General features: G+C 45.1%; 1 protein-coding gene across 2 annotated transcripts in view; it reads right to left on the bottom strand.

Annotated features, from left to right (window-relative positions):
• The window catches only part of KDM1B (lysine demethylase 1B), a 132,340-nt gene that overhangs the window by 85,556 nt on the left and 30,054 nt on the right, over nucleotides 1–16,730 (bottom strand). For both annotated transcript variants that reach the window (XM_073566101.1, XM_073566100.1), the window contains exons 5-6: nucleotides 7,040–7,156; nucleotides 5,049–5,087 (exon numbers count right to left, since the gene is read on the bottom strand). In XM_073566101.1, the coding sequence (XP_073422202.1) occupies nucleotides 5,049–5,087; nucleotides 7,040–7,156 (156 nt within the window). The remainder of the gene's footprint in view (nucleotides 1–5,048; nucleotides 5,088–7,039; nucleotides 7,157–16,730) is intronic.

The following is a 16,730-nucleotide window of genomic DNA, read 5'->3' as shown; positions in this document are numbered from 1 at the left end:
CAAGCAGCATTTTAACTCTATTTTAGCTGCAGATTAGTTGTATATCTGCAGGTAAAGAGTGTTTTAGCCCATGACAGGTTCCCTTTAACCCATCCACAACATATCACATTTATATACATCATAACTCCGACACTGAACCCGCATCTTTCTACACACGACAGATGATTTAATCAGCTGTCACGTGCCTTTAACAGCTGAGGATAGAGTGGAGCTCCACCCGCAGCTGTTAACCAGTTAGGACGATCGCAGCTTTCAAGTCTCCTGATGGGATGATTACACTTTATTTAACAAGAAAAATTTTTAAAAAATATGGGGAAAAAAAACAAGTTCAAATCACCCTCTTTTTGTACGATTGATAAAAAACAATGAAAAAACTACACATATTTGGAATTGCTGTATTCAGAAATGTCCAATCAAAATCTAATATATAAAGCTTAATGTGGATACGTACGTATGTATGTATGTATGTATGTATGTATGTATGTATGTAATTGGCATCTGCACCTACTGTAACAAAATTTGGCACAGTCACACGTCTGGACCCAGAGAGCGTCATAGGCTATGTTGTGAGGCGAAATTTTAACCCCGCGCGTTCCAATTCACCAAACAATTTTGCCCCTATCTACATAATGGGGAAAAAGTGTGTATGTATGTATGTGTGTGTGATTGGCATCTGCACAGTCGTAGCTACAGCTACAAAATTTTGCGATCACACATCTGGACCCCAAGAGCGTCATAGGATATGTTGTGAGGCAAAATTTTAACCCCGCGCGTTCCAATTCACCAAACAATTTTGCCCCTATCTACATAATGGGGAAAAAGTGAAAGGATAAGTGTTGGAGGCAAATTGACCGCTGCCAGATGTGAACAAAGGGGACTTAAAGAATGAGAGCGATGGCACCAAAGAGTATATACCGTATATACCGTACAGTTGCTATGGTGGGGCCCTGACATGGGATACTCACCACACACGGGTATATGAACACACACACACAAAATGCGCCACACACTACCACGTGCTTCACCACACATACACCAACCTCGCCACATAAAAGTCAAAGCACAAAAGTCGCCACTCAAAACTCGCCACGCTGTCCCAGAGCTGTTTAAAAGATGAAAAATGAGCTGTGATTGGTTGCTATCAGCAACAGTTTTCTTTGTAGACAGTTGTGGTAACTGAGACCTATTATTCTTATCATTTCTATGGTGCTATCGTCCTTCTGTAAAGCTGGAAATAACACAATTTATTACCGTGCCAACACAGACTGCAGGGGGAGCCCAGTATCACACAGGATAGGATTAGATACACGGCTCAGCAGGCAGTATCGCACAGGATAGGATTAGATACACGGCTCAGCAGTCAGTATCACACAGGATAGGATTAGATACACGGCTCAGCAGGCAGTATCGCACAGGATAGGATTAGATACACGGCTCAGCAGTCAGTATCACACAGGATAGGATTAGATACACGGCTCAGCAGTCAGTATCACACAGGAGAGGATTAGAGATGCAGCTCAGCAGTCAGTATCACACAGGAGAGGATTAGACACATAGCGCAGCAGGCAGTATCACACAGGATAGGGGATTATATACACGGCTCAGCAGATGGTATCACACAGGATAGCATTAGATACACGACTCAGCAGTCAGTATCACACAGGATAGGATTAGATGCACGGTTTTATGGGCAATATAATCATAATTTGTTATAACTAACCACAGTTGGTTACTATGCCCAGGAAAATGCCGAGCTCTTCAGCTAGTATAAAATAAATTAATCCAATCGATAAACCGTCTAACAAGAAAAAAAAAAAAAAAAAATCATCAAAACCTCCAGAATTACATTTTTTTGTCGGCTGCAATACTGCGATAAAATGCAGTAAGAGGTAATCAAGATATCATATTGCATAGTCGTGGGAAAAGTTCTAAAGGTGAGCGTGCTGACGTCAGTGAGTTGAACGGAGTTCAATGGCTGTGAACTCCCAGGACCTTTCTGACTCCACCACGAGCGTGAGAAAGTTCTCGCGTGCGGTGACGTCAGTGAGGTGACAGGAGATCACCGCAAAATAATGAGCTGAGAAAGAACAGCTCAGTGCCTGTGCTGGATAGCAGGCTGTATAGTCGCATCATGCAACAATGCAACCTGCCATCTAGATGTAGCAGAGCTCAACGCATTACGGGACAAGTGGATTATCATCTTCTCTGCGGACAGGTGAGGAATATGGTTATTATTTTAATTCTGTTACAGGGAACAAGGGGTTCAGTGGACTGGGCAATGCCATGAATATGGTTTAATTTGGATTCATTAATGAGTCTGAGCCATTCTTTCAATTAAAGGACTTTATTCCAGGTGTGATGGTTTTTTTTTTTTTAATACAATATCACTAGGAGGTTATTAATGAGGATGGACGTCTTAGAGACGTCTCTCCATTACTAACCTTTGGGCTTGATGGCATCTGACAATACAAAGGTGACATCAACCCACCAAAATATCACCCCACTTGGCACCACACCAGGCAAGTGGGAAGAGCGAGGCTAAATGCCAGATTTGGAGCATCTTATGGTGCGCCATTTCTGGGGCGGCTGAGAGACCATATACAGTACGCTACAAAAGTACTATATTATATATGTGACTGACATCTTTATATCTATTTTAAGCACATATATGTATTCTTTTTCTGTTGGATCATGCTGTGATTTTACTGTATACAGCAGATGAATTTCCAACTTTTCAAAAGACATGGGGGATCCCTTGCCTTTTTTTCTCTTGAAGAATATTTCCTTGGAAAACTGTAAATTACAGCAAACCTCTATGTAAAAGCCCATGTTAAAAATCGCATTGGAATCAGCTCACATTAGCATGTAAATTGGATGCAAGGTGTTAAAAATCGGATTGTACTCGCATGAAAATCACATGATACTTGTCCAATTTTCAGGACCAAAATGAGAATTTTTTTTCACGGTGATGGGTATGAGTCCTTACTGTGAATTCTTCAAATAAGTTTTCAATCACCAAATGAATTTCTACTACCATATCCCCCAAAACTAACAGTGTTATAGGACTGTCATTTTGTTAAAATTTACATAAATAGTTACATAGTCATTGTGCCACTCACAACGTTCATTTTTCCCCACAAAATACCCCCAACCTGGTGAGCAATTCGAGGCCACACACTGGAAATCTGGGAGTGCACAATATATGAAGTCTTCCAGTACTATATGAGCTGGTACTTCCTTAGCCTTACCTACAGCACAACCATATTACTGTATTGAACTGAAAACCCATCTCTATATTATACTTGTGAGGGAGGAAAATTGAGACACAAAGCCCGACCCCACCTCCGGTAATCTGTCTTAGGACACAGACGGCCATATTTCTAGTGAGGAACGCATTGCAATACTCCAACTGACCGCTGACCTGAGGGTGAGAGCGGCATAGAAATACATTACACTCTGGTCAGCAAAGGTGCTGGCCAGTCCATCCACTGCAATGCGATCCTTGCACAAGTTAGGCCGGTTTCACATTAGCGCTTTTTAAGCGCACGCACGGCCGGGGGTAGCTCCGCCCCCGAGCCGGCTCTCTGCCCGGCGTGCCCGCCCCTTGCTTGTAGCGCCGCCTACTAGCGGACAGCGGCGCCTGCGATCGGCGCACCCTATCTTTAGCATAGGGTGCGCAGATCGAGCGCAGGCCGTGCGCTAGTTGCGCTTTGACCTGCGCTGCGCACTTTTGACGGTGCGCCGTGCGCGCCAAAATCAAACTTTTCGGATTTTGGCGCGCACGGCGCACCGTCAAAAGTGCGCAGCGCAGGTCAAAGCGCAACTAGCGCACGGCCTGCGCACGATCTGCGCACCCTATGCTAAAGATAGGGTGCGCCGATCGCAGGCGCCGCTGTCCGCTAGTAGGCGGCGCTACAAGCAAGGGGCGGGCACGCCGGGCAGAGAGCCGGCTCGGGGGCGGAGCTACCCCCGGCCGTGCGTGCGCTTAAAAAGCGCTAATGTGAAACCGGCCTTATACGGCCATTTTTCTGCACCCTTAGCATCTCTGTAGCTGGAAAAAAAATGTAATTTCTGCATTTCAAGTTTATAGAACCTTTGAGCCACATTCTCAAGTTCAATATTTTATCTCAGTATTTATAAGCCAAAACCAGGAGTGGAACAATCAGAGGAAAAGTAAAATAGAAACACATGCAATTTTCTGTCACGACCCAAAACACACACAAACACACATGTATAGCAAAAGGGGAAGGCCATAACAATAGGGAATGGGGGCTGGGGTACCTCCTAACACAGCCTGTGCCCATCCCTAAAGTTCCCTAATACCCTATGCGGGTCCTTCCCACCGCTGCCGACACGTGTCTAGTCCCTAGCTGTCACCTCACTATAACTTTGCTAGTCGGTAAGGACGTTAGCCTCATCACTGCAGATGGTATACACACAGAGGGTAGTGACAAGCACGAGACAGACAAGGAAAGGTAAAACAAAACTTAGCTCAAGCTTCTGCTGCAAGCTCCACACAACAGAGGATATGGAACCAGGACCTCAAGCATACACAGACAGTTCCAGAGATCTCCCAACTCCTCGGCTAGTCTCCAGAGAAAAATTCTATTACCAACAGTGAGATAATGTGTCAGGTGACTAGTTAAAGGATGGTGGGAGTTGTCCCCACCCACAACAGCTGACCAGCAACACAGCAGCTGCCAGCAAGGAAACGGACATTAACACTTGCTGGCCAAAAGTAAAAACCACGTTTAAATTAAATAAGCACCAGAGCTGTCATGACTCCAAAAATGAGTCGTGACATTTTCACCCACTTTTGGTTTAAAATACTGAACAAATACTGAACATGTGAACGTGGCATTAGAAAGATTACACACATGTACAGCATATGAATGACTTAAGCAACTCTTTTCGCTGTTATACAGTCATGCCATACCCTTTTGCTAACGTGGTTGCTATGTTTTTCATATTCATTCTCCCAATATAGTCACATGTAATTACATCTCAGTTTACAGCTTCTTACCCTCATTTCCATACATCACACTTACCAGGTCTTCTGGCATAGAACAATGATCTGAACCTTCAGCCTAAGCAATAAAAAACAGCGACAAAACATTAATTTCTTTGAAATAAGGGTAGGTTCATACTTCCGTATAAATAATTATAAATCGGTCCCATTCTCATACAAGAGATTGGGATGGTTTTTTCTTACTTGCTCTCTGTGTGCAATCCATTTTTTTACTGAGAAGCTATTAATCTTTTACAGGACCATTAACAGTTTTCAGTTTTCCATGTTACAGTATTATAATGTATCCGTAATAAAAAAAAACCAATTGGATGCCATACTGATAGCCTGTACGGCATATGATTTTTTTCCTCGCACTGTCCGATTTCGGAGTGAAATCGCAGCATGCCAAATACTGCTGAGAAAAAAAAAAAAAAAAGAAGAATACAGGGGTCCCCACGCTGTTCTTGTAATTATTTAAATAAATAATTTAAAAAAAAACGTTGTGGGTTCCCCCCCAGATTTTTCACAACCAGCCTTGCTAAAGCACACAGCTGGGGGCTGGTAATCTCAGGCTGGTAAGGAGCCATGGATATTGACACCTCCAGAGGAAAAATAGCAGCCCGCAGCAGCTCAGAAAAGGCACATCTATTCAGCTAGTTTCACACTAGCGTATGGCAGAGCTGCGGAGGGATGCAGACTTCCTCAGTGAAGCTCCGCCCACTGACGCACCTCCTCCGGTTAGCTCCGCCTACGTCAGCATACGGATTGCGTACCTATCTTTAACATCGGGTACGCAGGCCGTGCGGATATATGCGGATGTGTCGTTTTGACGATGGGGCGACCCGCGTCAAATGCAATGTGTTGCAATATGTTGCATTCGCCTCATCGTCAAAACGACGCATGCAGACGCATCCGAATACATCTGCACGGCCTGCGTACCCAATGTTAAAGATAGGTACGCAGACCACATTCAGACATAGGTGGAGCTGACCTGAGGAGGTGCGGTAGTGAGCAGAGCTTCACGGAGGAAGTCTGCATCCCTCCGCAGCTCTGCCATACGCTAGTGTGAAACTGGCATTAGATGCACCAATTCTGACTTTATGCCCGGCTCTTCCCACTCGCCCTGTAGCGGTAGCAAGCTGGGTTCATATTTATGGGGTTGATGTCACCTTTGTATTGTCTATTGACATCAAGCCCACATAATAATGGAGAGGCATCATGTATGAAAACAAAAAACAATATCCCTCACCTGTCCAAAGTTCTGTCTCACGCCATAATCCATGTCCGAGGATAAATAGTCTTCAATCCGGACGGTGCCAAGATGCAACCGTCCAGGATGAAAACCACTGATCAACAAGGTGCTGCGAGCACAGCATTAGTGTCTAGCGGTGACATAATCAAGGTTACCTTCGGTCATGGAGGCTGCGTTTCCAGCCAGGCTGAACTGCGGTGACCTCCCTCCGGTGAGAGGAGAGTTCACCTCCGTTCAAATTCACTGCAAATTCTCCCGGTGAACTCACCTCTCACAGGAGGGAGGTCATCGCAGTTCAGCTGGGCTGGAAATGCAGCTTCAGTGACCAGAGGTAACCTCGATGACGTCACCATTATACACTGATGCAACACCTCATTCATCAGTGCTTTTCAGAATGGACGGTCCCATCTTGGCACCCTTGAGGTTGAAAACTATTTATCCCCAGACATGGATTATTGCGTGGGACGGAACGTCAGACAAATGAGGGATATTGCTTTTTATTTTTGTTTTCTTACAGGAGACGAGGGACTGAATTGAATGGGCATTAGCTGAGTATTACTGTTTGTTATTAAAAAAAAAATAAAAAATTATATATATATATATATATATATATATATATATATATATATATATATATATATATATATATATATATATATATATATATATATATAGGAAAAGTGTTAGACCTAAAGACCACTGATAGCTGTGATCTTTTGGCTGTTACGAGTAATTTATCCACTAATTTTCATAAATGATGGCTAGCATCATCACGTTACCTTGAGAACATTATTCAGCTTCATACCACATCGGTACGTCTTTGCCATTTGCATAGTTAATTGTATCTCCTTTGTTAACTGACGCCACTTTCCACATTCAGGTTTTGTGCACTGTACCTAAAAAAAATTTAAGAATATAAAAAAAAAAAAACCACAGTTAAATATATTTGATGCAAATAAATAAGTCAAACAATATCCAGCACCGTTACCAATAGAGATGAGCAAACCTTTCAAGATTCGGTTTTGGCAAACGTCCAGTCTAACATACCCGAACCCCATTGAATTCAAATGGAAGGCAAAACAAATACGCATAGACAACACCGGGGGGGGGGACAAAAATAATCCTCCCAAACAGCTCAATTATAGGCAGACACCAGGAAAAGTGTCATCAATTGACCAAAAGTACAAATAGTAAAATTGCGCAGCATTGATGCATGGGACAGGGCGTGGACCAGCGTTTCTAGCTGAAGCATTGATCAGTAACAGGTGAATGAGTGACAGGTGTAGGCCTGGTGCTCTGAGAGCCCTTCTAGATTCAGGCAACATACATGGAGACCCAACTGGGAGTCAAAACAATTCTAAAAATTAAGGGCAGACACAAAGAAAAGTGGCATCAATACCCACAGTAGAACCTTTTATAATGGCACAGCAACAGTCAGCCATATGCCATGCACGAGGTATCAAGGTCTGGGCCAGCATTTAGAGCTTTGAATTGAAGTTTCAATTAAGACCAGGTGGGTTAGGGGCCAGTGTAGGCCTTCTTTGCTGGGAGCCTGATACCTCATGCAACAGCTCAAACTTAATTTTTGCACAGCCACACTCAGGTGGCACAAATATCAGCTTAGTAGTCCACTAATGTTACAAAAAAAATTGAAGGATAGTAACACAGGTAGTTGACTGAATTAAGTTCAGGCCTGCCAGTCTGGGAGCCCTATTGCTACAGGCAACACACATGAAGGAGACCCAACTTGGAGTTCAAACATTTCAAAAAAATGATTGATGCCACTTTAGTAGTGTGTGGCAATTTACCCAGAGTAGAAATACAGTGGGTACAGAAAGTATTCAGACCCCTTTAAATTTTTCACTGTTTCATTGCAGCCATTTGGTAAACTCAAAAAAGTTCATTTTTTCCTCAATGTACACCCCATCTTGACTGAAAAAAAAAAACACCAGAAACGTAGAATTTTTTGCAAATTTATTAAGAGAAAAACTGAAATATCACATGGTCATAAGTATTCAGACCCTTTGCTCAGACACTCATAATTAAGCCACATGCTGTCCATTTCCTCATGATCCTCCTTGAGATGGTTCCACTCCTTCATTGGAGTCCAGCTTTGCTTAATTAAACTGATAGAACTTGATTTGTAAAGGCACATACCAGTCTATATAAGACCTCACAGCTCACAGTGCATGTTAGACCAAATGAGAATCATGAGGTCAAATGAACTAGCCAAAAGAGCTCAAAGACAGAACTGTGGCAAGGCACAGATCTGGCCAAGGTTACAAAAGAATTTCTGCAGTACTCAACCTGGCCATCCAGCCAAACTGAGCAATCATGGGGGAAGAGCCTTGGTGAGACAGGTAAAGAAGAACCCCAAGATCACTGACTGAGCTCCACAGATGAAGTAGGGAGATGGGAGAAAGTTCCACAAAGTCAACCATCACTGCAGCCCTCCAGCAGTTGGGCTTTTATGGCAGAGCCTCCCCTCAATGTCAGACATATGAAAGCCTGCATAGAGTTTGCAAAAAAAAAAAAACCACACATGACATACTCCCAAACTATGAGAATTAAGATTCTCTGGTCTGATGGGACAAAGATTAGTGATAATTCTAAGCCGTATGTGTGGAGAAAACCAGGCACTGCTCATCACCTGCCCAATACAATCCCAAATAGTGAAACATGGTGGTGGCAGCATCATGATATGGGAGTGTTTTTCAGCTGTAGGGACAGGATGGCTGGTTGCAATTGAAGGAAACATGAATGCGGCCAAGTACAAAGATATCCTGGATGAAAACCTCTTCCAGAGTGCTCTGGACCTCAGACTTAGCTGAAGGTTCACCTTCCAACAAGACAATGATCCTAAGCACACAGCTAAAACAACTCTGTGACCATTCTTGACTGGCTCAGCCAGAGCCCTGACCTAAAACCAACTGAGCATCTCAGGAGAGACCTGAAAATGACTGTCCACCAACGTTCACCATCCAACCTGATGCAACTGGAGAGCATTTGAAAGGAAGAGTGACAGAGGATCTCCAAATCCAGGTGTGAAAAACTTGTAGCATCATTCCCAAGACGACTCATGGCTGTACTAGCTCAAAAGGATACTTCTACTCAACACTGAGCAAAGGGTCTGAATACTTATGACCATGTGATAATTTCAGCTTTTCTTTTTTAATAAATTCGCAGATGTTTCTACATGTCTGTTTTTTAAGTCAAGATGGGGTGCAGAGTGTACATTAATGAGGAAAAAAAAAAAAAACCCTTTTTTGAATTTACCAGATGGCTGCAATTAAACAGAGTGAAAAATTTAAATTTAAAAGGGGTCTGAATACTTTCCGTACCCACTGTAGTATAATGGGCCTCTGACATCCCTTCCACTACAGGCAACCCACCAGATGGAGACCAAAGTTTGAGTCTCCCCATTTCAAGAAACTAACATCAGCAGCAACAGCAGACAAAGGAGTCACACACTGCAATAACACAAGATCAATGCATCATTTAGATTGTGAGCCCCATCGGGGACAGTGATGATAACGTGTGCAAACTGTAAAGCGCTGCGGAATATGTTAGAGCTATATAAAAATAAAGATTATTATCACACTTAAAACGACACCATCGCCTACTCTGCCCAGTCCACTGGGATGCAAAACTCATTGGAGATCCATGACTTGTTCATCTTGATGAAAGTTAAGCGGTCTACATTTTCATGGGACAGCCAGATGCTCTTATCTGTCACGACACCACCAACAGCACAGAAGACACGTTCTGAGAGAACGCTGGCTGCTGGGCATGATAACCTCCAAGGCGTGACAGGCGAGCTCAGGCCACTCTATTTTTGAAGATCAAAATGAAAAAAGGGTCTAAATTACCCCCTGATGGCATTTATACTTAGCTTCAGATACTCCTGCACCATCCTCTCCAGTCGTTCACGTGTCAGACTTGTACTCTGTTCTGCTGCTGCACAGGTTGGTGCAAAAAATGTGTCACGCCGCCTTGGCATACTCACCTGGCCTCCGCTCCCACGCCGCAGCCCTCCGCCGCCCGACTGCCACGGCGGTTCCTTCTGACAGGCTCGCGGCCGACGGGGTCTCTGCATGCGTCATAGGCTGCGGCCGCGCCTCCCTCCTGTTACTTGTGCTCCGGCAATGCCCTGACCCGGAAGCACCCACTGACCAATGGCAGACCAGACAGGGGCATATCAGGCCGCTCCCCGCTGAGGGAGGCCCCTGATCGTTGTGTTTCCTAGCACACTGGGCCCTGCTTCCTCGTGTGCTATCTGCAGTCTCGCAGTCCTGTCTTCAGTGATTCCTGCTGCAGCCTCGCAGTCCTACTATCCGTGTTCCCTGCAGTCCGGTGCTCTGTCCGGTAATCCCCGCTCCAGTCCTTCAGTCCTCTTCCATTCCTGCCTCCGGTGTTCCTGTTCCATCCTGCTATCCACACTCCAGCCCTACAGTTCTACTCCAGTCCTGTCTCCTGTGTTCCTGCTCCATCCATCTATCCACGCTCCAGTCTTACTCCAGTGATCCTGCGCTGTCCTGTGGTCTACACTCCAGTCCAGCACACCTACTCCAGTCCATCCTGAGCCGCCCGTATCGCTACCGGCTATCGTGGTACCCGAACCCTTGGGCCTGCTCCTAACGATCCCTGTATAGAGGTCGGTTCCACCTGGCAGCTCGCCCGGGCCCCCTCAGTGCCACGGTCCAGAGGGTCCACTCCTGGAGACTCTGGCTCCTGACCAGCCGTGGTAACAATGTGAAACTACTTATGCCACTTACACTGCTGCTGTACTATGAACCCCCCCTCGAATGCTGTAATCCACTCTCACATGGTACCCGCCTATGCAACGACAGAACTTCGAGATATTGCTATCGCTTCTGCATCCTCAGCTTCCATATCTTCCTCTAGGACCAACACCTCCTTCCACAGACTCTAAAGTGTGTTCCAGCACGTAAATGACTGGAATAGTGATGCTCATGACGGCATTGTCAGCGCTAACCATCTTAGTTGCCATTTCAAAACTATGCAGAGGACCTCCATCTGTGGCCACTCTGCAACTGTGATTTGCACCACGTCCGTACTGCGTTGGCCCTGGCTATGCAAAAGGACATACTGCACCAGGGCTCATCGCTGCTGCCACAGTCACTGCAACATGTGCAGAGTGGCACTCCAACATGTCGGCACATTGCATATCAAACGGTCAACCGGTAAGCAGAAAGATCTCCAACGATACAACTCGTGGTGGAGAAAGTGCTGCATCATCAAGTTGAGGATGTGAGCCACACAAGGCACGCGAGGTTGCCGCGGCGTAGGTCCGCCACCAGATTTGCACGGTTATCGCACATGGCCTTCCCTGGATCCAGGCTCAGTGGAGTCAGCCGTTGCTCAAACTCGACCTGTATAGTTGTCCGCAACTCTTGAGCTGTGTGACTACGATCTTAAAGACATATTAATTTAAACACTGCTTGACTGCGGTGAGCCCTGGCTATGCAGTATAGAGGAGGGTGAGGTTGGGGAGGTTGTCTCAGCACTGTTGGAACGCATACTCATTAAAGGGAGCGGGTGAGGGCGCAGGTGGAGGCCCTAGAGGAGGCAGAGGTATTAGATACAGAGGTTTATCCCGCAAGCCCTGGGGATTTCAAGATTTTTGGCGCAACCCCTTGCCCGCAAAGCCACCAGTCAACCAGGGAGCGAGAATTAATGCCCCTGCCCATGTTTGCTCGTCCACGTGTCAGTGGTGAAATGCACCCTGGCAAACAGATTTCAAGCAACTGGTGATGTTGTCTGTGACATGCTGGCACAGATTTCTTAGACAAGTGATGGCAACTGGGCATCTGGTACTGGGGGAATGCAACGGCCATCATTTCTGAAACCGTCTGTATCCACCAAGTGGAAAGGCAGCATTTCCGTGGCCAACAAATTGGAGATGGTGGAGTTCAACCTCTTAGCTTTGCCATGTGTAGGAGGAAACATTCTTTTACGTGACCACAACTGCGGGACCAATGGCTGGCTACTGAGAGACGGTGGAGTAGGGTGAACAAGACAAACTGCTGGACTGTGAGTGAGGTGCAGGAGGAAATTTTATGGTGGATTAAAAAAAAAAAAAAAAGAGACGTGGCGTGCTTGGTGAAATAAAAACAAGCATCTCCACTTCCGTATGTAGAAATGAAGAGAGGAGATGATCCAGCTTTCAAGCTTGCAAAAACTTTCCAATGCCCTCTCTAACAAAGCATACCATTAATAGCTCAAACGATTTGGGATTAATAAATGTGACCTCCGTAGTCCTGTCTGCAACCCAGTATTAGCCCAAACGATTTGGATTAGGAAATGTGGACTCCTGCCTGCACAACACTAATAGCACAAACTAGTTTGATGCTTGAAGGTCGATAGAATCCTGTCCTATCTAATGATATGACAACTTACAGCAGTAGCAGCGGCTCTGCGTTGTAACAGACAAAATGGTGCCAGCAAAACCACATGTCTGCTTTTTTATGGAGAGTGTCATGTGACTTCGGCAGCCAATTATAGAAGCCCTAGTGTCTGGACATTGTGGACGGTTTCTGCTCTCTGATTGACTGCCGAATAATTAATATAAAAAATATATACACATATACATACATATATACACACACACACACACACACACACACACACACACACACACACACACACACACACACACACACACACACACACTCCGCTGCTCCTTTGACCTCTACCCACCACCTCCCCTCATAAAGGACACCCCCACCCACTCACCATACAGCACTACTATCCTAGCCAAATTCCTAACAAAAGCATTAGTGTAAACAAGATCATTTACCGAATTGTAAACCAAGTTTTGGCAACTTTGAGGGAAACTGCTCAGGAATCTGAATATGAATGAGCTACGTTCGTGCCGAATTTGAGATTTTTCGAACGTTTACTAACAAGTTCGCTCATCTCTAGTCATCAATATAAAAGCGTAACTGTCAAAATATAAGTACAGCACTGTGCAAAAGTTTTAGGCAGGTGTGGAATAACATGCTACAAAGAAACTTAAAAAAGAAACAAACGTGCTAGTAATTTATTTTATCAAATCAACAAAATGAAAAGGGAATGAACAAAAGAGAACCCTGCAAGTAGCTGCTGATGGGTGATGGGAGAGCAAAACACCATTCTGACTGAATTGCACTCTCGTAAGTAGTGGAAGCGGTGTACATACTGTAGTGCGGTGGTGTTCACACCGTGCGGTAATGAAGCAGTGACTCAGTTCAACGCAAATGTCTTTATTGCCCAAAAATTCACAACTTAAAAGGCAAAACGGTATCCTGCAGGTCGCAGCCGGGGCGTCAAAACAGTCCGCCTTAGAAACTGTTGCCGTGAGTGACAACATCACTGTGTTACTTTGAGGGGGCCCAAGGCGTTCTTTCCTTGGCTCCGTGTTGACTTCACACAAGCTGGATGTGCAGAGCCACCTGCTCTGCAGCTTGCAAGCTAACACTGATGCACCCAACCCTTTTCTGCAGGGTTTTACTGCTGGGTTTTCTTAAATCTGCCTTGGCCAAATAGCTTGACCTAGTCCACACTTCCTTATTTTTTTTAAAAAACTCTTTATTGAAAGATTCCACAAATTAATACAACAAGCATATGACTTTGGAGTATAGAATACAGATCAGCATATCATTATCATCCAAAGTAGATATCGAAGCATACTTTCAACAATAGAGTAAACAAACACTACAAATAAAGTATAACATTCCTACAAAGCATTGCACCATCAAACCAACAGGTTCTTTATCAGAGTTTAAGTCTGTATTTTTTCAGATTGTTATAGATATTTATTCTTAAGATCACTTATAACACCACTTTCATACATTGAAGAAGGTATGTTTCAGGGGTTATACCGCGAAACTGAGGAAGTTATAACATCAGGGGCTAGATGTGTCAAGGGTGAGTCGCACCATCTTTCCCAAATCCTGTGAAACTTTTGGGGGCATCCTCTATGTCTATATATTTTCGTATGGAATCACGTCATTCACTAAGGTTTTTCCACTGCCGAAATGAAGGTGATTTCCCCCCCCCCCCCTGCTATCGCCTTCCTGGCCATAAACAGAACTTCCCGGAGAAATATTCTATCATAATGAGTCCATCTTTCCTCATCCACTACACCCAGAATACATAACTCTGGGCGACATTCAATCGGTATTCCAATTATCCGCTCCAAAGTAGCTATTACATCATTCCAATATCTTTTTATAATTCTGCAGTTCCAAATAAGATGTCAGAAATCCACACCACCATCCCCACACCTGTGACATTCATCAGTTGTCCTTCTGCCAAATGTATATAGCCTACTTGGGGTTAAATAGGATTGATGAAGAATATACAATTGAATTAACTTATAGGTTGCAGCCAGAGATACCACCATATGTGCCTCCATTGCGTCCTCCCATTGCTCATCTGTAATGGAGGGGATTAAATGCTTCCATTTACCCTCTTACAGATACTTGAGTGGATGCCATCCTGGAATGACCTTTGATGAAGTCGCGGTTTCGGGATACCGTAGCAGTCTTGCGACACCGCTACGTCAAAGGACATTGTCGAAAGGCATCACTGGGAACGGGAGTTGCCGGGAGCATCGCGAGGATCGGGAATGCTGCGCGGGACGCCGGAAGGTGAGAAAAACCTTTTCTTTTTTTTTTTAATTATTTTTTAACTTTATATCTCTTTACTACTGATGCCGCATAGGCAGCCTCAATAGTAAAACGCATGCAAGGAGGAAACGGAGTAACCAGGTGAATAGAATAACAGTTCATCTTTATTAAAGTCAATCTAAGTGTCCTAAGTAGCAAATACATCATCAGCCGCATTCCCGGTCTTCATCCTTCCTCAGCTGCTGTTCATTCAGATCCAGCCAGTCCATAGCATCTTTAGCATACAGAAAAAAGTGAATTTTGTTCCGGGCCTCGACCCGCAGCTTGGCCGGGAATATCATAGAATATCGGATACCTATGGCCCTTAGACGTTTTTTGATGTCCATAAATTTAGCTCTCATTCTTTGGACTTCTGGCGAGAAGTCAGGGTAAAAAGAAACTCTGGAGCCATCAATAGAAAAGTCAGGATGTTCCCTTGAGTATCTAAGGATATTATCCCTGTCCCTATAGTGGAGAATTTTAGCCAAGATAGGCCTCGGTTGGCAACCAGGAGGAGGAGGGCGGGTAGGAACCCTGTGAGCACGTTCCACAGCATATAAATGAGTTTATCAGTTCCTATTTTCTCCTTAATCCAGGCTTCAATAAAAACAGTAGGATTTTTGCCTTCATAACGTTCAGGCATGCCAACAATGCAGACGTTGTTCCGTCTAGACCTGTTCTCTAGGTCATCAGTTTTGGCCCACACAGCAACCATATCTCTATTAAGTTCTTTATGATGCTGCGCTGACTAAGACACAGTACCCTCCACAACTCCGACTCGTTTCTCAAGTTGCCCGGTTCCGTCTTTAACGGTGTGCAGTTCATGCCTCACATTTTGCATGGATTCTTGTAAATAACCCAGCTGAGTGAGCACAGAAGAAATAGCAGACTCACACTGCATAACTGCCATCAGCACATCTTTGATAGTAGGTTCAGTTGGCATTTGCAGCTGCAGTGCTTGGAGCTGGCTTTTGTTTTGCTCTACTAGTTCTCCCCAGCTGGCTGCAGCGTCCTGCTTCTCCCGACCTCCAGAGCCTGTGGCCTCCTCCTCTCCCACCTCCGGATCCATACCTTCACCTGCAGACTCCAGCTCTTCATCTGTCTCCTGGAGGGACTCGCGCTCTGCCTCCTCCACTCTGGCAAAGCGTCTCAGCCGGGCTGCCACCTCCCTGTTCCTGGCCTCACTGTCTGCAGCTGCTTCCTCCAGAGCACGCACTATGTTAGCAGCTCCATCTTGGGACCCAGGCCCCAGCTCATTAGTCACTCTTCTCTGACCTTTTTTTCGCATGATTTAGGGCTAGAGGCTGAATGTCTCTGTCCAGCGGCACCCGCAGGTCTCAGGAATGCACACAGATTAGTTACTGACCATGCTGTGGGGATATAATGGCAGTAATCAGTAGCTGTGTGTGGGAGCTCAGCAGACCCACGTCCTCCTCACATGCTGCTAGGCCACACACACCCCCTAACCCCAACTCTAACCCTAAATCACAACCCCAACCCACCCCTAACCCTATTTCTAACCATAATTGAAAAATAAAAATATTTTATTATTTGTCCCTATGGGGGGGGGGGGGGGGGGGGGGGTCACAAGGGGGGCAGTGATTTACTTTTTTTTTTTTTTATTTTGATCACTGAGCGTTTATCACAGTGATCAAAGTAAAAAAAAAAAAAGAAAGAAGAATCTGCCGCTGGGAAATGCCAGCGAGCGCACTGCGCATGCGCCCGCCATTTTCCAAGATGGCGGCGCCCATGGACCGGGACGGCCAGAGGGGGTTAGTGAGTATCGGGGGGGGTTTAA

The sequence above is a fragment of the Dendrobates tinctorius genome, unplaced genomic scaffold, assembly GCF_039654945.1.
Source record: "Dendrobates tinctorius isolate UK_male_01 unplaced genomic scaffold, ASM3965494v1 ptg000004l, whole genome shotgun sequence".
In the NCBI taxonomy this organism is placed as follows: domain Eukaryota; kingdom Metazoa; phylum Chordata; class Amphibia; order Anura; family Dendrobatidae; genus Dendrobates; species Dendrobates tinctorius.
This window is presented reverse-complemented; position numbering and strand designations above follow the sequence as displayed.